This window comes from Canis aureus, chromosome 1 (genome assembly GCF_053574225.1).
Source record: "Canis aureus isolate CA01 chromosome 1, VMU_Caureus_v.1.0, whole genome shotgun sequence".
Taxonomy (NCBI): domain Eukaryota; kingdom Metazoa; phylum Chordata; class Mammalia; order Carnivora; family Canidae; genus Canis; species Canis aureus.
In genome coordinates this window covers 89,397,089-89,424,014 of record NC_135611.1, presented here as the reverse complement: position 1 = coordinate 89,424,014, position 26,926 = coordinate 89,397,089, and the positions used below count along the sequence as shown (strand labels likewise).

Genomic DNA, 26,926 nt, shown 5'->3' with positions numbered 1-26,926 from the left:
GTGTGGACATCAACAGATGAATGGATAAAGAAGATGTGATTGATATATGCAATGGAATATTATTCAGCCATCAAAAAGAATGAAGTCTTGCCATTTCCAACAATGTGGATGGAGCTAGAGAGTATTGTGCTAAGTGAAATAAGCTAGTTAAAGAAAAACAAATACCATATGAACCAATAGCTATAAGTTATTTGATTCCTTATACAAAGTGTCAAAAAACCATATGTGGAATATGAAAAACAAAGCAGATGAACATAGGAGAAGGGAAGGAAAAATAAGATGAAAATTGAGAGAGAGGCAAACCGTAAGAGACACTGAACTCTAGGAAACAAACTGAGGGTTGCTACAGGGGAGTTGGGTGGGGGAGGATATAATTGAATGATGGGCATTAACATGGGCACTTGATCCAACATTGGGTGTCACATGCAACTAGTGAATCACTAAATTCAACCTCTGAAACTAATTTTAAAAATTTAAAAATAAATAAAAAGTATTCAAGAAAGTACATGCAAATGCAGAAATTATGGTACCAAAAGGAAAGGACTCAGAGTTAGAAAAATATTAATATCATCTCTTTAAATTATCTTAGGTTGATACATTAACAGCCATATTTTAAGATTATTTTCTTGATTTTTCCTTAAATATTCCTGTCTTATAAAGAGCATTTTCCTTTTTGAATTGAAGTGTTTTCTATAGTTACCAAAAAGCACATCCTTATGATATGCCATTGTTCATAAATAAAATTTAAAAATAATTTTTAAAGAACATGTTTTTATTCATGGTCAAAGAGGAACTTATAATGGAAATCAGAATTATTTGAAATGAAACATTAGTCATTTGCAAATACCTTCTACCATTCTAAAAGTTGCTTTTTGGTTTTGTTTATTTCTCCTTCACTGTTCAGAAGCTTTTTATCTTGATGAAATCCCAATAGTTCATGTTTGCTTTTGTTTCCCTTCCCTCCGAAAATGTATCTAGTAAGAAGTTGATATGACTTAGGCCAAAAAGGTTACTGCCTGTGTTCTCTAGGATTTTGATGGTTTCCTGTCTCATATTTAGGTCTTTCATCTGTGTTGAATTTATTTTTGCGTATGCTGTAAGAAAGTGGCCCAGTTTCATTCTTCATGTTGCTGTCTAGTTTTCGCAACACCATTTGTTAAAGAGACTTTTTCCCATTTAATATTCTTTACTGCTTTGTCAAAGATTAGTTAACCATATCATTGTTGGGTCCATTTCTGGGCTTTCTCTTCTCTTCCATTGATCTCTGTCTGTTTTTGTGTCAGTACCATACTGTCTTCATCACAAGAGCTTTGTAATATAACTTAAAGTCTGGAATTATGATGCCTCCAGCTTTCTTTTTTCTTTTTCCATATTGCTTTGGCTATTCAGGGTCTTTTGCACTGCCATACAAATTTTAGGATTGTTTGTTCTAGCTCTGTGAAAAGAGCTGGTGGTATTTTGATAGGGATTGCATTACATATGTAGATTGCTTTGGATTATATAGAAATTTTAATAATATTTGTTCTTCCAGTTCATGACTATGGAATGTTCTCCCATTTCCCATTTCTTCTTAACTATAGAGAACAAACTGAGGGTTATTGGAAGGGAGGTGGGGAGTGGTTAAATGGGTGATGACTATTAAGGAGAGCACTGGTTGTGATGAGCACTGGGTATTGTATGTAAGTGATGAATCACTACATTCTACACCTGAAACTAATGTTACACTGTATGTTAACTAGCTGGAATTTAAATAAAAACATGAAAGACTAGAGTTTTAATTTCACTGACTACTGTATATGAAATAATCCAAAGAAAGAAGGGAGCACATTATACAAAAGAACACGAATTAATGAAATTAAAAACAGAAATGATGAAGTTTAAGAAAGCTATAAATGACTTTAGTGTTCTCTCTTACTGAATCCATTGAGAGATCAACAAAAAGTCACAGATATGAAGATCAAATTATGTCCTTTATTAATAATAAACTACGGGGATCCCTGGGTGGCGCAGCGGTTTGGCGCCTGCCTTTGGCCCAGGGCGCGATCCTGGAGACCCGGGATCGAATCCCACGTCGGGCTCCCGGTGCATGGAGCCTGCTTCTCCCTCTGCCTGTGTCTCTGCCTCTCTCTCTCTCTGTAACTATCGTAAATAAATAAAAAAATTTAAAAAAAATAATAAACTACGTAGAAGGTATGACTTAGTGTGAGAGCCAAATGAGTCTACTGGTACTCTCTGTCCAGCCTCCATTTGTAGAACTTGGAAGTACATGCTAGAGAGAACCAGATGCACTCACCTAGGATTGTTATATTACAATGGTTTGGAGAGTAGAAAGAGATTCACTTCCTGGTGTTTAAGATTTTTTTTTTTATTTTTATTTATTTATGATAGTCACAGAGAGAGAGAGAGAGAGAGAGGCAGAGACATAGGCAGAGGGAGAAGCAGGCTCCATGCACCGGGAGCCCAATGTGGGATTCGATTCCGGGTCTCCAGGATCGTGCCCTGGGCCAAAGGCAGGCGCCAAACCGCTGCGCCACCCAGGGATTCCGGTGTTTAAGATTTTTGAGGGTGAACATTCACTCAATCAAGAAATGAGTCCCAACAATGGATTCTCAATAGAGGTAGAGCACAAATATGTATATTAAGATGGAACAGGGAATAAAACAGATATTAAAATAAAGGAAAATGTGAACTTTAAACAAATTTAAAAGTTTAGACAAAATGGATTTCCCAGGAAAAAATAATTTTGTAGAATTGATTCAGAAAAAAATAGAAACACAAACGAACTTAGAATCATTAGAGAAATTCAATCTGTATTAAGAATCTACCCAACATCCCCCACCCCATGTCAAAAAGGAGAAGAAGGGGAAGAAGATAGAGAATGAGAAATAAAAAGCAAAGAACCATAACTGGATCCAAATAATTTTACTAATGAGTTTTACCAATTATTGGAACTGGCAAATCCAATCTTACAAAAAATGGCTCCAGATAATTTGGACCATTTAGATTTTTCTCAAGGATGATTGATTTAAACTTCTTCTCTGAGGAAGGAAAATTCAATTTTCCTTTCACTTCTTGAATTTTCTTTAGTAATGTTTACTTTCTTTTCATAAAACATTCAGAGGGAGGGGAACAGGGTTATAAAAATATTATTCCTTCATTCATAGAAAAATGGTCAATGTGAAATAGGAGAGTTTACGTATAGCCCATAACAAGGGAAATAGTCAATATTAATTTAAAGAGGGTGTGTGTGTTGGGGGAGACAACTATGCACCTGTTAGAATGGCCAGAATTCAGAACGTTAACAACACCAAATTCAGAATGCTAACAACTATCAAAGAGTAGTCTCTTTAATAAACAATGTTAGGGACACAATGTAGAGTGATAGGAATCCTCGTTCATTGCTGGTGGGAATGTAAAATGGTGTGGCCACTTTGGAAGATAGTTTACTGGTTTCTTAGGAAATGAAACATACCCTTATTGAATAATAATGTACCCTGGTATTTACCCAAAGTAGTTGAAAACTTATTTTTACACAGAAAACTGCACATGGATATCTATAGCAGCTTTATTCATAATTCCCAAAACTTTGAAGCAAGCAAGATGTCTTTTAGTAGGTAAATAGATTATAAATATACCATGGTCCATCCAGACGAAGGAGTGTTATTCAGCACTAAAAAAAAAGTGAAGTATCAAGCCATGAAGAGACATGAAGGAAACCTAAATGCATATTCCTAAGTGAAAGAAGCCAATCTGAAAATACTATATATATATATTATACAATTAACTAACGTTCTGAAAAAGGCAAAATTCTGGGGATGGTAAAATGATCAGTGGTTGCCAGAGGTTCTCATGAGGGAGCATAGTAAAGTATGGGCTTTAGGTGATAATGATGTGTCATTGTAGATTCATCAACAGTAACAAATGTATCTTTGATGAAGGATATGGCAATGCGGGAGACTACACATATATGGGGGCATATGTGTACTTTCTGCTTGATTTTGCCGTGTACCTAAAAGTGGTCTAAAAAATAATCTCTTAAATTTTTAAGAAGAAGAGACCAGGGATCCCTGGGTGGCGCAGCGGTTTGGCTCCTGCCTTTGGCCCAGGGCGCGATCCTGGAGACCCAGGATCGAGTCCCACATCGGGCTCCCGGTGCATGGAGCCTGCTTCTCCCTCTGCCTATGTCTCTGCCTCTCTCTCTCTCTCTCTCTCTCTGTGACTATCATAAATAAAAAAAAAAAAAAAGAAGAAGAGACCATGTACCTATACTTAAGGTCAATTCATTTGAGAACTTATCTGAAGCAAAGTTCATGGAATAAATAGGAGGAAAAGTTTGTTGCCCCTTCAACCAAGAAAAGCCAAGGAGTCCAGTTCTAAGCCAGCTACCTCTATAGACATTAGTTCTGCATTGCCAACCTGCCTGAAAACTGAAAAATTTCCCTTTAAGATCCAAAGCAAAGATGCCCACCCTTGGGATCCCTGGGTGGCTCAGCAGTTTAGCACCTGCTTTTGGCCCAGGGTGTGATCCTGGAGACCCAGGATTGAGTCCCGCGTCGGGTTCCCTGCATGGAGCCTGCTTCTTCCTCTGCCTGTGCCTCTGCCCTTCTCTCTCTCTTTCTATCATGAATAAATAAATAAAATTTTTTAAAAATAGTGCCTCCCTCATGAACATCATTATTTAAAAAAAAAAAGATGCTCACCCTGGCCACTTTTTTTCAACAGAGTACTAGAAGTTCTTGTCAGGGCAATTAGACAAGAAAAGATAAAAGGCATCTAAATCAGAAAGAAAGAAGTAAAGCTATCTGTCTTTGCACATGATATGATCATATACATAGAAAAGCCTAAAAATTCAACCAAAAAATTAGAATTAATAAATATATTCAATGAAGTTGAAGGATACAAAATCAATATTCAAAAGTCAGTTGCATTTCTATATAAAAACAATGAACTATCAAAAAGAAATCAAGAAATCAGTCTCATTCATAATAGAAAAAAGAGAATAAAATACTTAGGTGCAAACTTTACCAAAGTGGTTTAAACCCTGAAAATAATTAAACATTGATGAAGAAAATTAAAGATACAGATAAATAGAAAGACATTCCATGTTCATATATTGAAGAATTCATATTATTAAAATGTCCATAGTACCCAAAGTGATCTACAGATTCAAGGCAATCCCTACTAAAATCCCACAGGCATTCTTTATAGAAATAGAAAAAAAAATAATCCTAACATTCATATAGAATCACCAAAGATCCTGAGTAGTCAAAGCAATCTTCATCAAGAACATAGCTGGAGGCATCATACTCCGTGATTTCAAAATATATTATAAAACTAAAGCAATCAAAATAATGTGGAAGTGGCATTAATACACACACACACACACACACACACACACATACCAATGGAACAGAATAGAATACCCAGAAATAAAGCCATGTGTATATATATATATATATATATATATATATATATATATAGTCATCTGATCTTTGACAAAAGTACCAAGAGCACACAATAAAGAGTAGTCTCTTTGATAAACAATGTTAGGCACACTGGATATCCACGTGGAGAAGAATGAAATTGGATCCTTACCTTATACCACATATAAAAATCAATTCTAAATGGATTAAGGACTTACACATAAGACATGAAACCATAAAACTTCCAGAAGAAAAATGGAGAAAAGCTTTTGGATATAGGTCTGGGCAATGGCTTTTTGAATACAACTAAAGTACAGGCAACTAAAACAAAAGTAGCAAATGAAGTAGCATCAAACGAAAAAGCTTCTGCACAGCAAAGGAAACCATCAACAGAATCAGAAGACAGCCTGTGAAATGGGAGAAAATGCTTGCAAACAATATATTTTGGATAAGGAGTTAATATCCAAAATTTATAAGGATACAACTCAATGGCAAGAAAAAAAACCCAGTTAAAAATTGGCAAAGGACTGAGTGTACATTCCTCAAAAGAAATTCATAAAATGACCAACTGGTATGTGATGAGGTGCTGAACATCTCTAATTGTCAGGGAAATGCAGATCAAAGCCACAATAAGATATTACCGCATACTTGCCAGACTATGTCATCAAACAAACAAACAAACCAAAAGACAACAAGTACTGGTAGGGATGTGGAAAAAAGGAAATTCTTGTATGCCATTGGTGGGAATGCAAATTGGCGTAGTTATTATGGAAAATAATTTTGAGGGGGATCCCTGGGTGGCTTGGCGGTTTGGCGCCTGTCTTTGGCCCGGGGTGAGATCCTGGAGTCCCGGGATCGAGTCCCGCATCAGGCTCCCGGTGCATGGAGCCTGCTTCTCCCTCTGCCTGTGTCTCTGCCTCTCTCTTTCTCTCTGTGTCTATCATAAATAAATAAATAAATAAATAAATAAATAAATAAATAAATAAATCTTTAAAAAAAGAAAAAGAAAGAAAAAAAGAGGCTGCTCCAAAAATTAAAAATAGGACTATCATATGATCTGGCAACCCAACTTATGGATATTTATTTAAAGGAAATGAAAGCATTATCTTGAAGAGGTATCTACACTTCCATGTTGATGTAAGCATTATTTACAATAGCTAAAATATGAAAACAAGCTAAGCGTCCATGGATAAAGAAAATGTGGAGAAATATGTATATTTCATATGATAGATATATGGAGGGAAAATGTTATATGCATATATACGTAAGTATAATTGGAATATTATTCACCCTTGAAAAAGAAGGAAATTCTGCCATTTGCAGCATGGATGAACCTGGAGGACATACACTATGTGAAATAAACCAGACACAAAAAGACAAATACTGCAGATCTTGCTTATATGCAGAACTGAAAAATGTCAGACTCAGAAACAGAAGATGGTGGTTACCAGAGGCCAAGGGAAGGAGATTATGGGGAGATGTTGGCTCAGGAGTACAAAGTTTCAGTTATGTCAGACAAATTCTGGAGATCTAATGCACAACAATGTGGCTATATAATTAACAGTATTGCATCATATAATTGAAATTTGCTAAGAGGGTAGATCTCAACTGTTCTCACCGTGCACTTAATAATTATAACCCTGTGAGGTGATACATATTTTTTAAAGATTTTATTTATTTATTCATGAGAGACAGAGAGAGAGAGAGACAAAGACACAGGCAGAGGGAGAAGCAGGCTCCATGCAGGGAGCCTGATGTGAGACTTGATCCCGAGACTCTAGGATCACGCCCTGGGCCGAAGGCAGGCACTAAACAGCTGAGTCATCAAGGGATCCCTGATACATATGTTAATTAGCTTGATTGTAATAAATATTTTACAAAGTATACATATATTAAATCAAGTTGTATACCTTAAATATATATAATTTTTAATTGTCAACTATATCTCAGATTGAAAAAAAAGATTCAGTTATGGTGTCAGCTATGTGGTGACACTTTTCAAAGTCAGGGTAACATCCACCAGAATGCAATATATGCTCTAAATTACCAACCAGTATATGGCAATGTTTCTCTTATAGGCAAGTCTAAGGGATAGAAATGGGAGTGGGTCCTTTCTCTTCTATCCCTAATAATCCATTAGTAAAATGTTTGATTTTGTCACCAAAACTTTGGGATCTCTTGGTTTAGAAAAAAAAAAATCCCAAGGCAATAATTTCCATCAGGAAACACAGCAGTGGGTTTTTAACTGGAAACTGACATGCTCTACTGATCATTTTAGGCAACTCATGCCAAAGAACAAATTAACAAAAAAAAAAAGTCTCAGTATTTACTGGCTTGGGTGATTGATTGATCATGACCATCAAGGAGACTATCAAGGTGGGGTCAGGGAAGAGTATGTCTGAAACATAGGAGATCTTTTAGGCTACCTGGTAGCCATCCTATCTCCTATGATAAATGTTAATGGAAAACTACAAAATCCAATACAACTAGGATTGCTCATGGCCCAGACCCTTCTGGAATGAAGGCTTGATTCACTGTATCATGCAAGATTATGACCAGCTGCACTGCTTGCTGAGGGAAGAGAAAATATAGACTGTGTCATGAAAGAGAAAAGTATTAAGTACCAGCTATGACTATGTGACCAGTTGTAGAAACGAGGACTGTGGGTCTTTATGAGTGCTCCTTGCTTTAATATGAACATGTTCTTAATAAACATTACATACTGTAATCTTTTCTAATTCTCCTACTTTTTAACATAGGATGTGTTAATAGCATTTAACTTTATATCTCAGTGTTTAAGTTAAGGGCTTAAGGCAAAGTGTAACTGAGTGAGCAGAGGTTGGACTATTATCCAAGTGATGGACACAAGTGACACATGAACTTCTGTGTATCCTCTTTTGGGGGAAGGGTTTACATTTTCCAGCTGTATGAAGGATAGCTGCATCGGGTTATATGGAAGCATGATTGCACCATTGTCTCTACTTAAAAATTAAATGTGGTTTAAGAAGAGAGAGACAGAGACTTGTATATGCATGCCAGGGTGATGTAGAGGGAATCGTGGTGGTTTGTACTGCACCACCTTGGTTAAACTGGGAGCTGGTTCCCAGAATTACATTTTGTGTGTGGTTCCAGGTTATAGTTGGCCAAAAAAGGATCTTGTATGAAATTTAGGAGGCAGAAGTAAGGCAGTGGTCATTAGTCTGTAATCGTCATTTTGTTCTTTGTTTTCCAATATGGTGACAGATGGATGCAGAGGTGTCCAACAGTTTCCAGCTGTAACTCACTCTCTTCCATTATATGTCCAGCTCCTCTTCTGGCCCTACTGACCAACAAGAGCCACTGGTTCCCCTCCAGGTGCTTAATTAGGATCCTCCAGAGGGGGTAGCAGCTTCCTACAGACCTTTACATGAACTCCCCATTCTCAGCCCCCTTCCAGTAGCTTGATATGCTTGACTTTTCAAAATGACCAGTTGGTGACAGCTTCTCTGACCCTCCAACTCTCTACAACTCTTCCCATACAGTGTAAAGTCTATTTATCCATAATAGATCCTTTATCCCATAACACTTGTAACAACTCATCTTTCTACCTGAACTCTGATACAGATGAAATAAGAAACATCACATGCGGGCAGCCCCGGTGGCGTAGCGGTTTAGCGCCGCCTGCAGCCCAGGGCGTGATCCTGGAGACCCTGGATCGAGTCCCATGTCAGGCTCTCTGCATGGAGCCTGCTTCTCCCTCTGCCTGTGTCTCTGCCTCTCTTTCTCTCTGCATCTCTAGGAATAAATAAATAAATAAATCTTTAAAAAAAAAAAAAAAGAAAGAAACATCACATGCAACTCCTTGAAAGTATCTATAAAAGAGACTTTGCCTTCTTTATCCATTTCTTCTTCCTAGTGCCTGGAATGCAGAGGTGATAGCTGGGGCTCTAGCAGCAGTTCTTGGGCCATGAAGGAGGAGTCACATTCTATGGATAGAGGAATAGCAAGAGAAGGAGCTAGGTTGATGATGGTTGAGCCACCCTATCAAGCCGCTTACCTCTGGCTTTGTTTACATGAAAAGAAATATATTTGTTTAGACTATTCTAATTTCTGGTTTTATATCAGTCACAGCCACCCTAATGTCAAATTTTCTGTTAGTCATAGCCTAAATTAGTTTTAATTGAAATATTACCTGAAGATTTTCTTTTTCCCTTTTTATTTGCTGCATGATATTTCATCAGATTAATATACCACATTATAATTAACCATTTATCTCTGTGGATGGGCACTGAGGTTTACTCCAACTTTCAGATATTATATATAAATGATGAGACACACATCTTTGGGAATACATCCTTTCCCTTTCCTTACTTACAAATCTCTCCCTCCAGCAATATGTAAAGGGAATTTTGCTGTCCCCATCTTCATATCCCTAGTGTCTAGAAAACTATAGTGTTCCAACTATGTTTGAGCAGGAATGGGTAAATGAATGAATGCTACACGACTCTAGTCATAATATTGCAATGTTCAACCTGTCAGCTATTCCCAACTGTTGGTCCTGCTGACCAAATTCTTACCTAGGAAGCTCCATCCTATCTCAAGCCCAGAAGATATCTAAACGGCCCCAAGATGCAAGCTAATTTTTGTCTTAATATCAAGTCTGTGCCCAGAATACAAAAAGCACAAACAATAAAACAAAAAAATTATTAAGTTGGGCTTTGTAAAAAAAAAAAAAATCAGTTCATCCAAAAGGCAGCATTAAGAGAATGCATGTAGACAAGCCACAGAATGGCAGAAAATATTTATATATCATATACCTGCTTTTCATTTTTTTGACTGCAGAGATTTCTGTTACTTTAAGCTTAGGAATGCATTAATTGCCATGCTTTTTGCAATTTACTCAGCATCTGAGAATTTTGTATAAAAGGTATTTCAGAACACTAATGGATCATTCTGCCAGAAGTAGAAGCCAGTTTTTTGTTTTGTTTTGTTTTTACTTTTCAGACTCTCTATAAAATACAGTCATTTTCTGATTAGCATTAGGAAGAAATACAGTTATACCATATGACTACCTTATTTCACATTTAAGCAGAATTGTGTAGCCAATCCTATCTAGTTCCTCCCTTTGGAAGTAATAGAGCTACCCTATGAACCAGCAATTGCACTACTGAGTTATTTCCCCAAAGATACTGATGGAGTGAAATAATGAGACACCTGCACCCCCATGTTCATAGTAGCAATGTCCACAATAGCCAAACTGTGGAAGGAGCCATGATGTCCTTCAACAGATGAATGGATAAAAAAAGATGTGGTATATATATATACAATGGAATATTACTCAGCCATCAGAAAAGATGAGTACCTACCATTTACATTGATGTGGATGGAACTGGAGGGTATGATGCTGAGTGAAATAAGTCAATCAGAGAAAGACAATTATCATATGGTTTCACTCATATGTGGAATGTAAGAAATAGTGAAAAGGACCATAAGCTAAGAGGGGGAAACTGAGTTGGAAAAACTAGAGAGGAAGACAAACCATGAGAGACTCCTAACTCTGGGAAACAAAGGGTTGCAGAAGGGGATGTGGATGGGGAGATATGGTAACTGGGTGATGGGCATTAAGAAGGGTGAACGATGAGATGAGCCATGGGTATTATATGTTGACAAATTGAATTTAAATAAAACTTTAAAATGGGAAAAAATATCAAGTCCATGCCTTTCATGCCTTCATCCACCCACCCATCCATCCATCATCCATCCATCCATCCATCCATCCATCCATCCAGTTATTCAACAAATATTTATGGAATCTCCCTATAATGCATCAGGTATAGTATCTGATGCTGGGGATGCAATAATGGAAAAGACCCAGTCCTTCATCTCAAAGAGATGAACAGCCTAATTGGGGGACCACTGGGGAGGCAATTACAATGCAGAGGGACACTCTGGTGGGATAATGGGTTCATGGAAGGCCCTTAAGCACAGTCAGGGCAAGGGGGAGAGAGGATGCAGAACTCTTCAAGAGGTCAGCTCCATAAAGTGGTGGAGAAAGGTAGAGGGCGTTCCCAGGAAAGGAGAACAAGACCCCCATTTGTGGATAGCATATCCTTCTCTGACTGCCAATACCTAGTCTTAACTTTCTTGAGTCTGGTCCCTGACCCCTGGTGACTCTGAGATACATGGTGTGATGGTTCAGACTCCCAACACCACTTTCTGTTGTGTTCTTTAACCATATTATGTTATCTTCTTTACTCTTCTCACGGCCCCATCTCTCTCCCTAGACTTAACCTTGAATTTTCTTATTTGAGCCTTTGTTAATTTCCTAGAGCTGCTGTAGCAAAGCACCACAAACAGTGGCTTAAATAACGGAGATTTACTGTCTGACAGTCCAGAGGCAGAAGTATGGGATCAAAGTATCAACAGGGCTACTTCTTTCCGAGGGCTGTGATGGAGAATCTGTTCTCAGGTGTTCTTTGGCTTGTAGGTGGCATTATCCCTGCGTCTTCACATTGCTTTCCTTCCATGTGTTTGTCTCTAGGTCTAAATTCTTTTTCTTTATAAGGATCCCATCATATTACATTGGGGCCCACCCTAATGACCTCATTAACTTGGCTATCTGCAAAGATTATTTCCAAATAAGGTCACATTCAGGGATACTGTGATTAGGACTTCAAAATCTTTTGGAGGGATACAGTGCAACCCTCAACAGAACCCAAGATCTCAGCTCTTGTCTAAGTTTTCTGCTCTCTTCCACCTCCTACAAGGTGACAGTCCAGAAAACCACCACCAAAAAAGTCCTTATGTTCATGCCTGGGAGTTTTGGTTTTTTTTTTACTTGCATTTTATCTTTAAGGTCCCCATGTTGTTGCTGGTCCATTCCTTAATGAAACTGACCACCTGCTTTAACTTTAAGGCAGAGGAAATGAATAACAGAAAATACAATCTGACATGGCAATGAGGCCATTTCCATTTAGCTTTTTGCAGATCCCCACCATGCACATCATTCTCGTAAACTGTGGAATTAAGCAATGAACCCACTGGGTAGGGCCTTGTTGCTCACTATTGTTGAAATGGACCTAATGATAGCTGGATCCCATGGGCAGATGAATCTGTGTTCAGCTGTGCAGGCTGAGTACAATCTCAGGATGGATGTCTATTATAGGCTGCTGGGAAGCAGGCTCACTTGAATGTCTGCTCAAAAAATTAGGCCTGAGAGTGCAGGCAAGCTATCCACTGCTTGACCAGAAAAGCAGGCTGTTGCAGCGGGAAGGCATATTAGTAAACCTTTTCCAAAGACTCTGAAGTAGTATGCATGGATGAGCTTTCCAGGATGTATGTCAGTGTTAATACCCCACCCACATGCCCTGGGATCTTCCAAAGGTTACCTTCAGCTTCAGTGAACAATTTCATATACCCCGAAGCCTTCTCAAGCACCTGTCTCTTCTGCCTTAGGGCTTTCTGTGGCTGGAGGACCATGCTTACTCAAGGGCACAGCAGGCTGGGATAGCTGGAAGGTTAACTCCACAATTCCAAGGTATGTTTTACACATCATCTCAGAGGGTCTCCAGTAAAACTGAGCCTCTGTTAGCCACGGTGGTGTCTGCTAATTAACAAACTCATCCTTTATTGGGTTTCTTTCCTTCTCTGGTTCACTTCCTCATGTTTCCTGAAATTACCTCCCAAATAAACTACTTGTACCCAAATCCTTATCTTAGGGTCTGCTCTTGAGGGGACTAAACTTAAATCACAGCACATAGGGACAACTGGATGGCTCAGTGGTTCTGCCTTTGGCTCACGTTATGATCCCAGGGTCCTGGGATCGAGTTCCGCATCAGGCTCCCCGCAGGGAGACTGCTTCTCCCTCTGCCTGTGTCTCTGCCCCTCTCTCTCTGTATCGCTCATGAATAAATAAATAAAATATTTAAAATAAATAAATCAGGGCATACAAGCCCAGGAAACTCTATGCAAAAGTATGTGTGCCTGTGTATTTTTCTAGGAATGGTATATAGTTTTCATCAGGTTCTCAAAAGTTCTTACCCAAAACCCAAATAAGGGTAAAAAACATTGTTCATCATTTTATGGATAAAAAGAGTTATTTCCTTCAAGTTTAATCAAATCTCTTTCAGCCTGGGAAACCAAAGGGAATGGAGTCAGTATTTCAACTTGTTGACAGATCGGCATGATGGGAACCAGGATGTGTGGGAGTTCAGAACAGGAAAGATCTTACATACAGCCCTCAAGTGATGTTTCCAAGACTGGTGATTGTCTAAGGCTAATCTGGTGTGTGTATGTGGAGTGGGAATGGGAGTTATTTTATGTTAAAGGGAGAAGGGCCAGTCACAAAAAGATACAAACTGTATGATTCCATTTGTATAAAATACCTAAAGCAGTCAAATTCATAAAGACAAAATGTAGGATAGTGGTTGCTAGGGGTTGGGGGGAGTTGAGAATCGAGGGGAGTTGTTCAATGGGTATAGAATTTCAGTTTTGCAAGATGGAAGTTCTGGAGAATGGTTGCTCAACAATGTGAATGTTCTTACTGCTATCGAGTTATACACTTAAAAATGGTTAAAATGATCAATTTTAGGTTACGTATATCTTACCACAATTGTCAAAAAAATGTCTAAATGCCCCTCATCGCAACAAACAACAACCCAAAAAAGTACTGTGATTACCTGTACACCACCCCCGCCCCCCCATATTGGCACTAGGTCTTTTTTTTTTTTTTTTTTTTTTTGGCACTAGGTCTTTTCAGAGACTGGTGCTCACCATGTTGTGTGGTAAGGACTTCAGGGACTCAGCAAAGTCTATGGGGGGCGGGATATGGAAAAAGAGGTGAGAGGGGTGGCATTGGTCCCTGGCCTAGGAGTGACTTCAAGCAAATCCCTTGATGTCTCTTTGCCAACATTTCTCATAAGTCAAGGAAATCACTCGCTGTTGTGAAGCATCTCGGGTAATTGCCAAGGGAACATCTACTCAGGAGGAAGAGGGCCAGATTAGACTGAGAAGTTCTCCACCAGGAATGATAAAAGTGAAAAAGAGGAAGGAGAAAGGTCAGTGAGCACTGCAGAAGCAGAAAGGAAACAGAAACTGGAGATTGGAAATAGCCAAGAAGGAAGTGAAGATAAGGAAAGACCAGACAGCGAAAGCTACTGGCAAAGATGCTTTGGAGCAATTGGTCTCTCACTGTAGTCCTTGAACCCCTAGAGATGTGTGGACAGATTCTTGGTTCTCAGTGCTCAATAAGGATATTTAGATATTATTTTTTTCTTAATATGATAACCCAGTAAATGATTTAAGTACATTCTGCATAATATGGCATTTGTGGGTATGTAATTGCTAAGCGATTCTCGAGTTAGAGAATTTGAATTTTATTGACTTTTAGTGTCTGGCCACTGTTAGGTGGGTCAGTTATAGTGCTGTGTCTGCCACTGTCCTCATGTCAAAGTCCTGGGTGGTCATAATTTGTCATTGGAAACCTTTCTCCAGGATAAGATTTTAGTCCCTCTGTTATTTCATTAATTGAGATTTAAGTTGGCCATCATGACAATACTGAGGATTTGCAATAATGTACTATTGTGATTGCTGCCAGTAGGTGTAAAATGTAAGTAAGGTTTTGGAGCTAAGGAATCAGCAGAGGAGGACATGTGACTCCTCTGTGCGAGTGAAGGTTTCACAGGAGTTTGAACATCCTAGGTTGAAATCATAGAGGTTGTGATATAAAGAAAACTTGACTTGAGATCAAATTGTTTTTAAAACATTCTATTTCTCATATTTACCAGATTATGTCAACACTCTGGTAGTTAACTCTTTAATAAAACCAGAAATTTGTTTTTGGCCTCTGCTGGGTAAAAATACTTGAGATATTATTTTCTTCTATTGATGCCACCAATAATTAGAGAAATGCATTTGGTCCAGATTTTGGTAATTCAGGTAGAGCTAACAAATTTTAAGTGAGTATGATAACTTTTTAGAGTTTATAAAGAAATGCAATATTGCAATTGCCTTTTAATTTTGATTAAATATATTATTAACCTCAATTAATGAAACAAAACATTGTTATTAATATGATTTTATGCAAAAAAACTTTGCAAATAGACATTATTCACGTTGGTATTGCTGATACAGAAATCAAGAGCCAGATTAATGTATATCTGGACGTTTTTGTGTGTTTACCAGTTTATTGTAAGAACATTATAAAGAATACAGAAGAACCACCAGATAAAGGGATACTTAGGGCAAGGTTTGGAAGGGTCCCAAAGCCAGGCACATCTGTCCCCATGGAACTGGGATGCACCACCCTCCCAAAGTGTAGATTCATTCACCAACCTGGAAGCTCTTCGAACTGCATTCTCTTGGGTTTTTGAGGAGGCCTCATTACATAGGCATGCTTGATTAAATCAGGCCATTAGTAATTGATTCAACCTCTAACCCTTCTCCCCTCCCTGGGGCCTGGGGGGTAGAACTGAAAGTTGGTTGTCTTTTTGCTACTAAAGCCTACCTCAACAATTTAGTTTTAGCCAAACAGTAATTTCTATATTGTTAATTTAATATTACAAATAGAAAATTGATTGGCTTTCTTATTTTGGTTTACATTCAACTTGCACATTTTTCCACCTTTGTCTAGTGTGTAAGAGCTATGGGCACAATGAGACTATGCCTAGGTTTACTTGTACTTAATGTTACAGTGAAAGTGCTCAAGTGAACCCTGGGAAGTCTATGAGACTTCGTCCTTTCAGAAGAGCTTTGCATATTACTCAGCCTAGGGAATTACCACATTAGAGCTGAAGAGGAGGGCCATACCAATGTAGACTAGGCTATCAGTGTTGAGACTGTTCTCCATGAGACTCATGCTTCTGCGCCTCTTGTGAGAAGACACATTCACTACCTTTGTACAGGACTATCTCTTCAAGGTTATTTGTAGAGTGAGCAGCATTGGCAGAGAGACAACGTCTCTCTGAAGCAAAGTGTAGATTTGCTTACAATGTTGGAAGATAAGAGAATAAAAGGGAGGCATGTTTACTGTCCATTATAAATGATTCATGTTTCTTAACCTCTGTGTTCTTCTACTGTGTAGGCAGTATACTGTGTATACTGGTCCTCTTCACATTGCCCTAAGGATATTGACACTTGAGGAACTAGAACAAAAAGGTTTATATTCTAGCTGCTACTATTGTTATGAGTAAAAGAACTATCCTTTGTCTCTGACCCAAGAGTTCTATGTCTCCTGACATATCCATGAAACTGTAGCTAGCTGAATTGTTAGCTTTCAAGTAAGGCAAAAATCTCAGACCCTTCTGAGGTTCTAGACAGTTAAGCTGACCACATCATGACGTATGATCTGAATGATGGATACAATTTGGCTAAATGGATGTGAAGCTGACATTCCATTTGGATAATTGTCACAAATATTTGGAATGGAAATTGGTTGTGGTCTGTGGTAAGGTAGTGAATAGGATTAGCCTATAATAGAGGGTTCGGGCTAAGTACCAAAACTTAGATTGAAAATTATTCAGGGGCTAAATTATCATGTGTTTAAATGTTAGGTTAAAAGAAATCTTGGGGACACCTGGGTGGCTCAGTGGTTGAGCATCTGCCTTTGGCTCACGTCATGATCCTGGGGTCCTGGGATCAAGTCCCACATCAGGCTCCCTGCAGGAAGACTGCTTCTCCCTCTGCCTGTGTCTCTGCCTTTCTCTGTGTCTCTTATGAATAAATAAATAAAATATTTTAAAAAATAAAATAAAAAATAAGCCCTATATGTAATAGAAAACTTTGAAAGGTTTCTAGCTCTCTTTCCTCTGAGTGATTGGTTTGTTTGTTCATTTATTTACTGAAGCAGGGAGATGACATAATGAATGTCAAAGTCTCATGCTGTAATTAAGAGTAAAGTATGGTGTAATAAAGCATCACTTGACTCTGCCACTTACCAGATGTGTGACCTTGTGTAAGTTACTTCTCTGAGTCTAATATTTCCATCTGTAAAAGGGGGATAATAGTCAGCTTAGAGAGGTATCATAAAGGTAATAGATGATGTCTCTAAAATGCTTAGTGCTGTGCAGTATGTACAGTCAGTAAATGGTGCAGATTCTCAGCTAGCTATGTTCAGAATATAGAAATGAGAACACAATCATCCTTTGTTTTGAAGTTATAACAGTTATATAAGGATAAGGTCATTAGGACCCAGGCTAAGATGGTGATGGTGGTAACAGAAAGGACCTTGAATAATAAAAAAAAAAAAACTACCAGAACTGAGATTGACTGGACATAGTGAGAGTTATCATTTGTTGCATGCCTCTTATGTGCCAAGTGCTATTCTAAGCACTTTAATTCAATTCACTCAATTCTCCTAAAAACACTATAAGAAGATACTATTATTGTTGCCATCTTACAGTTGAGAAAGCTAACACTCACTGAGATAAAAATAATGTGCCTAAAATCAAATAACTAAGAAAAAAGCCAAATGACTCAAACTCAGGCAGCACGGTACCAAAGCCCAGGTGCTCACCTATCATGCTACACCGTCTTCTCACCATGAGAAGAAGAAGGGAAATAGTGAGGATTTGCTGGTCTGGAATTTCCAACAACCCTGCCATGTCTGATTCTGATGCTTGCTCTGTCTCTTGATATTGTGGGGGGGGGGGTGTTTTGTTTTGTTTTGTTTTGCCTTTCAGTATGCCTTGTAATTTTTTCCTGATAGCCAGACATGATGTACCAGGTAAAAGGAACTGCTGCTGTAAATAGGCATTTCATAATGTGGTGTTGAGTGTCGGGGAGGGGAACCATTCTACAGACCTGTGATTAGGTCTCAGTCTTTCAGTGAACCTGGGCTGCTGGACTGTGAACCTCATGAAGTTTTTTGCTCTTTTAGATGGGACAGAATGGCTGGACTGGCCTGGAGTTGGGTATTTCCCCCTTAGATGAGTTAGGCTTTGATAATACCCTGGCAGGTCTGGCTCCTGAGGGCACACCAGAGTGCTCTGGTTTATTCCAAAATTACTCCTTTTCACTGCCTCCTGCTGGAAGCCCAGGGGGATTTTTCTCAATATTTACTGTGAGAACCTATTTGAGCTCCTGGAGGTCGATTTCACAATATTGTGGAGACCCCAAGCAGGGCCCCTCTGGAGTTTTTGAATCTCAGATTTGTCCACAGTGAATCTGCAGCAACTCCAATGACAGTTCAGGTTCTCCTCCCCAGCACCAGTTTCTGTGGCATTGTCCACGGGTGAGTCTCAGCTTTGGAAAACCATGACTCCCTCTACACCCTTGTGTCTCCAGCCCTGGGGGCAGAAGTTTGCCCTGTGTCTTCCAAGGATCTAAGAATAGTTGTGGATTTTTCAATCTGTTCAGTGGTTTACTTGTTGGACAAAGTAACAGAGTAGTGGCTTCCAAGCTCTTGACAGGCAGAGTTGGAAACTGGAAGTCTTCCTTGCTGGTATGGGATCTGAGGAGGGCAGGAGGGGTGGAAGCTTGCTCTAAGAAAATGTGTGGGAGGGGATCCCTGGGTGGCTCAGTGGTTTAGCGCCTGCCTTTGGCCCGGGGCGTGATCCTGGAGTCCCGGGATTGAGTCCCATGTTGGGCTCCTGGCATGGAGCCTGCTTCTGCCTCTGCCTGTGTCCGCCTCTCTCTCTCTCTCTCTCTCTCTTTCTCTCTATCTCTCTGTCTTTCATGAATAAATAAATAAATAAAATCTTAAAAAAAAAAAAAAAAAAGAAAGTGTGTGGGAGGGGGAACATCAAAGTGGAGGTGGCCTTAGCTGCCTTTGTGAGAAGCTGGCACTGAAGACAGCGATGTGAGAGTTGGCTATTACACAGGAGATGTGTTCCATCAACATCACCCTCTTTAACTATCAAAGGTGTGTGACCTTAGGCAGAGACTGCCTGGCATAGCTGATCAGGAATTGGAGAAGAGATAGGGACATCTGGCACCTCTGGGACGGGGGTTGCAAGAGTATCGTTATGGGTTCTATCTCCTGAGGAGGACACTCAGGCCCCTTCTGTCAACAGTGACCATGGGTTTTTTCCCCGCCTTTAACCTCACCATTGTCTTGACTGCCATCATCAACTCTCCTTTACTTCTTATGATGGACATCATGGTATAATGGAAAAAGTTCCAGAGTTGGAATTAGATGAATCTGGGTTGAAATCCCAATTCTATAGCTCAGTGATTTTGTGTAAGTTAATTATAAATCATTTAGTCTTGGAGGGGTTTTTTAACTGTCAAATGAGAATATAATACCTTTCTCACAAGGTTGTGGTGAAATGACTGTGGAAAGCCTTTAGTAAATGTTGGTTACCTGCCCCCAGCTACTCCATCCTCTCCCCTCCCAGGCTGGTTTTAAGCCATAGCTGCAAATTCTTTGACACTCTTTCCATTGAGAAGTGGGGTCTATGTCCCCTTTCCTGGAATCTGGGCAGGCTTGTGACCACTTCAACCAATAGAATAGGGTGGAAGTGTCATTATGTGACGTCTGTGGTCATAAAAGATGATGCAGCATTTTGCTTATTCACTAGAACACCTGCTCTCAGAGGCCTGAGCTACCACATAAGAAGCCTGACCACACTGAGGTTGCTGTGCTGGAAAGCCCACATGTAGATGCTCTGGTGGACAACCACAGCTGAGCCCAGCCTTATGATCACTCCCACCAAGGTACCAGGCAAGTAGTAACACTGAATTGGCCCCTTCCAACCAGCCCAACTGCCAGGCCTCGTACCCAGAGTGACCTCTATTGATGCTACCTGGAACAGAAGGATCACCTAGCCAAACCCTGTCCAAATTTCCACCCATAAAATTGTGAGATACAATAAAATGGTTATTTTAAGCCATTAGGTTTGGGGATAGTTTGTAACCCAGCAATAGTAACTAGAATAACCCCTTTTATCCCAGTCCCTTTATTGCCAGGCTCTTTACCTGAGATTGCCAATCCTGAGTATATTCTGATTTGAATCCCATTCTTCCTCACATCTCATTATGCAAAATGTGATTTGAGGGCAATTCACTGTAGCTCCTTTGTGCCTCCTTCCATCCTTCCTTCTGTAAGAATTTCCTGGGTGTTTCCACTGTGCTGGATGCTAGATTGGGCATGATCCCTTTCCTCTCTGTCAGGGATCAGCACACTTGTTGAAAAGACCAGAGAGTACATAATTTAGGCTTTGCAAACAACCACGCAACTCTGCTTTTGAACCACAAGAGCATTCATAAATGGAAACAAGTAGGTATGGCTGTATTCCAACAAAACATGACTTACAAAAATAGGCATTAGGTTAGATTTTCTCCACCAGGTCAAAGTCTGCTGACCCCTGCTCCAGGCACTTAACGCCTGGCTGGGAACATGTTACCTCTGCAGATGTCTTGTGGGGGCAATGTGGTGGTACATGCCAGCATTTTCTAGCGGCCAAAGAAAGAGTATCCACTGCACCACTCCCTTTCAACTCTAATAGGACCTGCAGTGAAGCTGAGTCTTGGCTGACAGAGGATGGATGTTCAGACACAGAGATCATGACACCAAAGCACATAGCCCCAGAGCACAAACAAGGATGTTGAACAGGCTGATTGAGCAGAAGATGAGAATGAGGCCAGAAGAAAAGTGATAGATAAGGCAGGAATGCTAGAGGACCTCATTTTCTGAAATTGAAAGAATGCTTCTTCGGCTCACTCATTTTTCTCTCCAAAGAGACAAATCAGATAAGGTAAAATGACTGTGAGCTTCATAGACGCCTGCCAGGTGTTACTGAGGCGATCATCTTTCCTTTTCAGGAAAATAGCTTCTTAAAGTAGCCATCTTCGGAACACCTTGTAAAACCTCTCCCCCTCCCTCCAGCAGAGTTGATGTTCTCAAGAGGGAGCCAGAATAGCATGAAACGTTCCATCAGCTCTTCCAGCAGTGAGACTAAATACACACAAACTATTGCAAATTTATATCTGCAGTGAACGCAAACAATGACCCAGTGTCATTCTGCTGTGGGGTTCATCTGGATAAATCACGAAGAAGGGGATGGATAAAAAAAAAAAAAAAAGAAGGGGATGGATACTTGTGACCAAAAGATAATGACTCTGGTTTTATTTTTACTCTTATTTGGTAGATCTGTCATGAAGCTAGTGAATCCAGATTGAGATCAAAATTGAAAACCCATAGGCGATACAATGCAGATTTTTCCGGCTATCTCAGCTTTGTACCTTTAAATCAGTTAGTTTATTTCATTTAAAGGGGCTTATTGGAAGGTTACACAGGGAGGTAAGGATGGCAAGATATCTTCTCAGAGATGCAAAGCAGACAATCTCATGAAGAACTAGCAAAGTACGGGATACGGTAGTAGTTCTGATCCTCCTTCCAAAGGTCAGGGAACCTAAGAGGGGTGGCTTTGTCTTACCGTTTTCTTACTATCTTCTTCCTAAGTGTCTTTTGGCTTCTACTCCCACTGCCAACTGCTAACCCTTTCTAGTTCTTTCCGTTACACTCCATATGAGAGTGTGATTAGGATAGTCAGTCCTGCTAAGAGTAAAACACATCTGTGTGAAGAACCATTGCAGGACTACCAGTGAGCCTATAAATTATGGCTTAGGATCAGTTTCTCATCTTTGGTTCTATCAGCTGAGGCTGGTGGATGGGGGCCAAGTGGTACAAAGCCTGATTGCCTAACTTTGCTCACACGATTCCTCTCTCTGACCTCCCTAAGCCCCAGTTTCAAGCCATGGACACCAAGAAGCAATTCTCCAGGACCTCCCTAACTTGCTTCTCACTCTTATCCTGTGTCTACCAGGTTCTTGACTCTGAGTCCTCTCTTAATTGTGAGTCCATGCCTGGCCACTTGTATTTGTATTGCCTTCTGACTCTACAAGAACCCTCAAAGGCTTTGACTCAGGTTTATTGTGCCAACTCTGTTTCATATTGCCTTGGAAATGAGTCCTGACCCAGTGGGGCCTGTTGGCAGTGAAGGGGTACAGGCTAAGCTGCTGCAACAAAGAGACCTCAAAAGTTCAGAGGCTTCAATAAATATGATTTTATATCTCTTCCAAGTAACGGTCCAGTAACGGTCCAGAAGTAAGTGGTCTATCCTTACCTGCTACCAATAGCATGTGGCTTCCTTCTTTGGGTCCCAAGATTGCTGCTCCTCTTAATGTCTTTTTCCAGCCAGCAGAAAGAGGGGAATGACAAAAAGGAGAGTATGCATCCTTAGAAAAGGGAAAACCCAGCAGTTACTCATATTACTTCTGCTCACATCCCACTGACAAAATCCTAATCCCATGGCCCTCTCCTGGCTTCTAACGAGGCTGGAAAATATAGTCACTAGATGGGCAGTCTAGACAACAAGTGGGCTTGGCCGCAAGAACCAACTTTTGGCCCAAGCTCAGGGGGAGATCCAGATTTCACAGGACCTAAAGCTTATACAACTCTTGGAGCCCTCTTCTAGTTACAGAATGCAAACTGATAACCACAACATTATGAATACAGGACCTTGGAAGAGGTCTTTTCTAGCAAGGGGCCAGAAAGCTTCAGCTTTGTCAGCTTCGTGGTAAACCTACCTCTGTTCAGGTACATGAGTCACTGTCTCAATCAAATTCTCCCAACTTGTACAAATGGCACTTTAGACCATTTTTTGTAGGATAGATTTTATAAACGTTCCAAGCCAGTGCCAAAAGTGGTGGCAGCGTTTTGCTAAATGATGAGAAAACAAAACAAAACATGCCTCAAATTTCCTCTTTCTGGTGCTTTTGCTGTAGTCTCTAACTAGGCAATGAGGTTTGCTGGTGGGCTCACCCCAGCAAGGGCTGAAAAATGATCTGCCTCTAATGGTGTAACTGGGTTATAGTCATAAAACCTGCTGCTGTGATTTCTCCTCGGGTGCAGTCTACTTCCCAGCCCCTGATTGGTGGAGAGATCTCCTTATTTATGGGCAATTATTCTGTGCGGACAAGATACCATAAGAAGCCCGTTGGGCAGCTGTTCATGGAAACTCTTACTGTGTCTTCATTTTCATATCAGTGAGCACACTGTAGGAGACGAAGAACAGACTGAGGACTATGGCATTATCCTGCACACAGTCAATCAAGACCAAGCTAATTAGATTTTCCAGGTGCTTGGATACTGTGGGACTGCATATTACATAAATACATAGATAAACATTCCCCAGCCATGAAGACAGAAGAATAGCTGCAGAAAGCTGCAAAGTAAGTCTTTAGAAAAGGCTTAAATTCTCTTGCTTGCATATTCTCTCTTTTAGGAAATATAATGAAATTCCAGGACAATTGAAATGCTTGGACTTGTACATTATTAATGAGTTTTATGGAGTATAGCAGTGTTCCCCAAAATGAGAATCTGGAAATATACATGCCAAAAGCTAGATGAAATCAAATATATAAATACTAGCACATTGAGGAAAATATTCAAAACAGTTTGATGCAAGGGATAATGATTGCTATTCATATGTGCATTCATACCATCCCTTGACTACATTTAATATCCTTGACTTTATATAGGAGATTTTAAAAAAATCATGTTATTCATTCATTAAAACCATTCATTGAGAAGCCTTGGGTCTGCTGGTGGATGTATAGCTCATACACAGCACTCCTGCTCTTTAGTGGCCTTAGCATACCCTGCCTCCCTAAAGGTTATCACCAGTACCTATGTATCTAAGAACACTGTGGCTTTGTGCCTTCTTTTCTGTGAATATGGACATCTGGGTATTTGTATGGTCACTTCACTAGCATTTCTTCTTATGTCTTGCGTGGATATTCCTTAGGGGTCTGTCCCTTAGTTCTTCCCTCCTCTTCCTTAACATTCATATGTTGCTAACTTTTCATGCTTTGTCACCAACTCAAAACTTTCCCCTTTGAACTTGGAATAGATTAAATGGAGTATCTACTCTTTTTTTTTTTTTTTTTTTTTTGGAGTATCTACTCTTAAATGCAATGCTAGCACCGCAATCTCAAACATTTCCAAATGTGAACTCACTGTCCCTCCAACCAGTTTGGTCTTCCTCTTGTACTTTGTATCTCCGTGAATGGCTCTGTCATCCCATGGAGCTGGAAGTCACTCTTTATTCCTCCCTCCTGTTTATCTCATTCTCCATGTTCAGTCACCAGGCTGTGTTGATCATACTCCCCACCCCACTGCCTGTACTTTATCACATATCTGCGTACTGCCCATTCTCTACTGTGGAACCTTCAGCCAAAATTTCATTATCTGTTGCCTAAAGTACTGAACTACTTCTTGTCTCCCTGCTTCCCACTGCCAGGTGATTTTTTTCTAAAGACACGTGTCAGTTATATTATTGCTTGGTCTGAAATGTTTCACAGTTCCCCACAACTTTTAGGATAAGACCAAAGTGCCTTAGCATGGCATGCAACACACTTTGTCTTCCATCTCTTGCTAATCTATTTGGCAAAATCAATGTACTTTGGAACTCAGAAAAGTCAGTGCTTTCTTTGTTCTCTGAAAATGTAGGTGCTCTAGTCTTCTTTACTTGGAGGACTCACCACCTCTGAGAAACTTTCTTTCACTCATCACACTGGGTTTGCTGCCTCTTCTCTGTGTTCTCACCACCCGCTGTGTCTTCCTGTCCCACAGTTCCTGCCATCCTGCATAGGGACTGCCTGTTCTTACTGGATTCCCCCACACTTTGACTAAGCCCCTTGATCTTATCAGAAATAGACATTGTGCTTTGTTCTTCTTTATGTTGCTTACATCTTAGCACGGTACTGGCCCATAATAGGCATCAAGAAATGTCCACTAAATGAGTGAGTTTGGTAAAAGAGAATCAAGTAATAGATGGGTGATTGGACTTAATAGTTGGAAATGTCTAGAAATTATTAATATAAAATTCCCTTGACAAATTCTACTCTACTATTTGAGGAATCACTTTCCATACTCTCAGGTCCAAGTTCCTTATCCCTCAAACCATAGCTAAGTGTGTGATGAGCATCCACTGTGTGTCAGAAATGTCACAGAGCATCAAGGATATCTAGGTTGTAAAGTTGCCTATGGCATTATCTCTCCTGCAAGTATTTCACAGTCCAGGTTAGAGACATGGCTAATAACAACTAATTATATTGCAATAAGATGTTTGTTATTAATACAGGTTATATAGAAAGTCAAAGAAACACCTTATTTTTCGGAGACCAAAATAAGGAAGAGGTGATATTTGAATCTTGAAGACTGGGTTGGTATTTACTAGGATGATGAAAGTTCGGGTATGAGTAAGTTACAGGGGGAAAGATCAGTCCTAACCTTAGGTGTTTGACCAAATTCTGGGGATGAAAGGTGGAGGGCTCAGCTGGGCAAAATTGTGAAGGGAAATGTCCATTGTGCCAAGAAATTCAGACTTTGACTTCCAGGAGATTGGGAATCACTGAACAATTTTAAACAAGTTTAATCCAATTTGTATTAATGAGGTATCATATGGATAGCTCTATGGAGATTTTTAGAAGCAGAAGAAACAGCAGCAAGACTAGTTAGGACACTATTGCAGTGTTGCAGGCTAGAGATTATGGAAGCACCATATCCTAGTGGTTACACCTGAAGACCCCTGCCTTCACATCCAGGCTCTATTGGGATGTTGCTTCAAGTTACTCTGTGCCTCAGTGTCTTCAATGGAAAATTGGGCTTGTAATAACACCAATGAGATACCCATCAAGATTAAACAGACATTAATACAATGTGCTAATTCTATGAGGGCATGAACCAAAAAGAACATAGAACGGAGGAATCAAGTCCAAAAAATACTTAGCAAGTAAAATTGAAAGCATTTGGATTACAATAGTATATAAAGGTAAAGAAATGGGTAACTCCAGGATGATTCCCAGGCTTCTGGCCTGAGCAACTGGGTGGTGGCTTTCAGAGGGGGTTTCCTGGCCTGAGTGGTGGTGCCTTTCAGAGAAGGAAAAACAGGAATTTTTTAAGAGGTTAGGGTTTGATTTTGTAAATGTTGAATCTGAGTTTCTTGCCTCACATTCAGACGGGCTTATTTAACAGACTGTTGGGAATATGAATGTGGAGTCCTGGGGGAACACCCCTAGGCTAAAGATGAAGATTTGGACCTGTCACCATCTAGGTAGGAACTGAAGCCAGGAAATTGTGTGACCAAATGGAGACAGTACAGATCAAGAAGGGGGTTGAAGGCAGAGCTCTAGGGTACATTGACACTGAAGCAGTAGCTAGAGGTAAAGGTCCCAGAGAAGAAGGCTGAGCAACATGAAATAGAGGAGCAAGAAGAGAATCATAGAGAATAAATTAAAGAATAGATAAAGTCACCTGTTACTTAGCAATGTCATGAACATTCGGTGCCTGATGATATACTGTACTGGAGCAATGTCTCCAAATTCCAAATCTTATGAAAATTATTTGTCAGCATTCTGTTTTGTTGAGTCCGGCTTCCAATCTTTGAAGCTTCAGATTTAAACTAATTTGCATAAATAGTTTGTATCCCAGAAGCAAAGCAAAATGATGATACTGTAGCTGCAGTACTTCAATTTTCCATTTCAGGAATCAGGCTGTACATAGCTCAGTTTTCTAACAAACA

The 26,926-nt window shown here is 39.8% G+C and overlaps 1 protein-coding gene across 11 annotated transcripts in view; it reads right to left on the bottom strand.

The window, feature by feature from the left end:
- LOC144319613 (uncharacterized) overlaps positions 1 to 26,926 on the bottom strand; it is a 103,435-nt gene that overhangs the window by 45,458 nt on the left and 31,051 nt on the right. For 2 of the 11 annotated variants that reach the window (XR_013385394.1, XM_077908021.1), the window contains exon 3: positions 22,466 to 22,577. The exons of 4 other annotated variants lie outside the window; for them this stretch is intronic. Coding sequence is in view for 2 of the 7 variants with exons in the window: in XM_077908021.1 (XP_077764147.1) it covers positions 22,466 to 22,481 (16 nt within the window). In the remaining 5 variants the exon portion in view is untranslated. Of the gene's footprint in view, positions 1 to 9,248; positions 9,389 to 20,315; positions 20,522 to 22,465; positions 22,578 to 26,926 lie in introns of those variants that run through there. 5 more of the 11 variants (XR_013385390.1, XM_077908011.1, XR_013385389.1 and 2 more) reach the window with 4 other exon arrangements.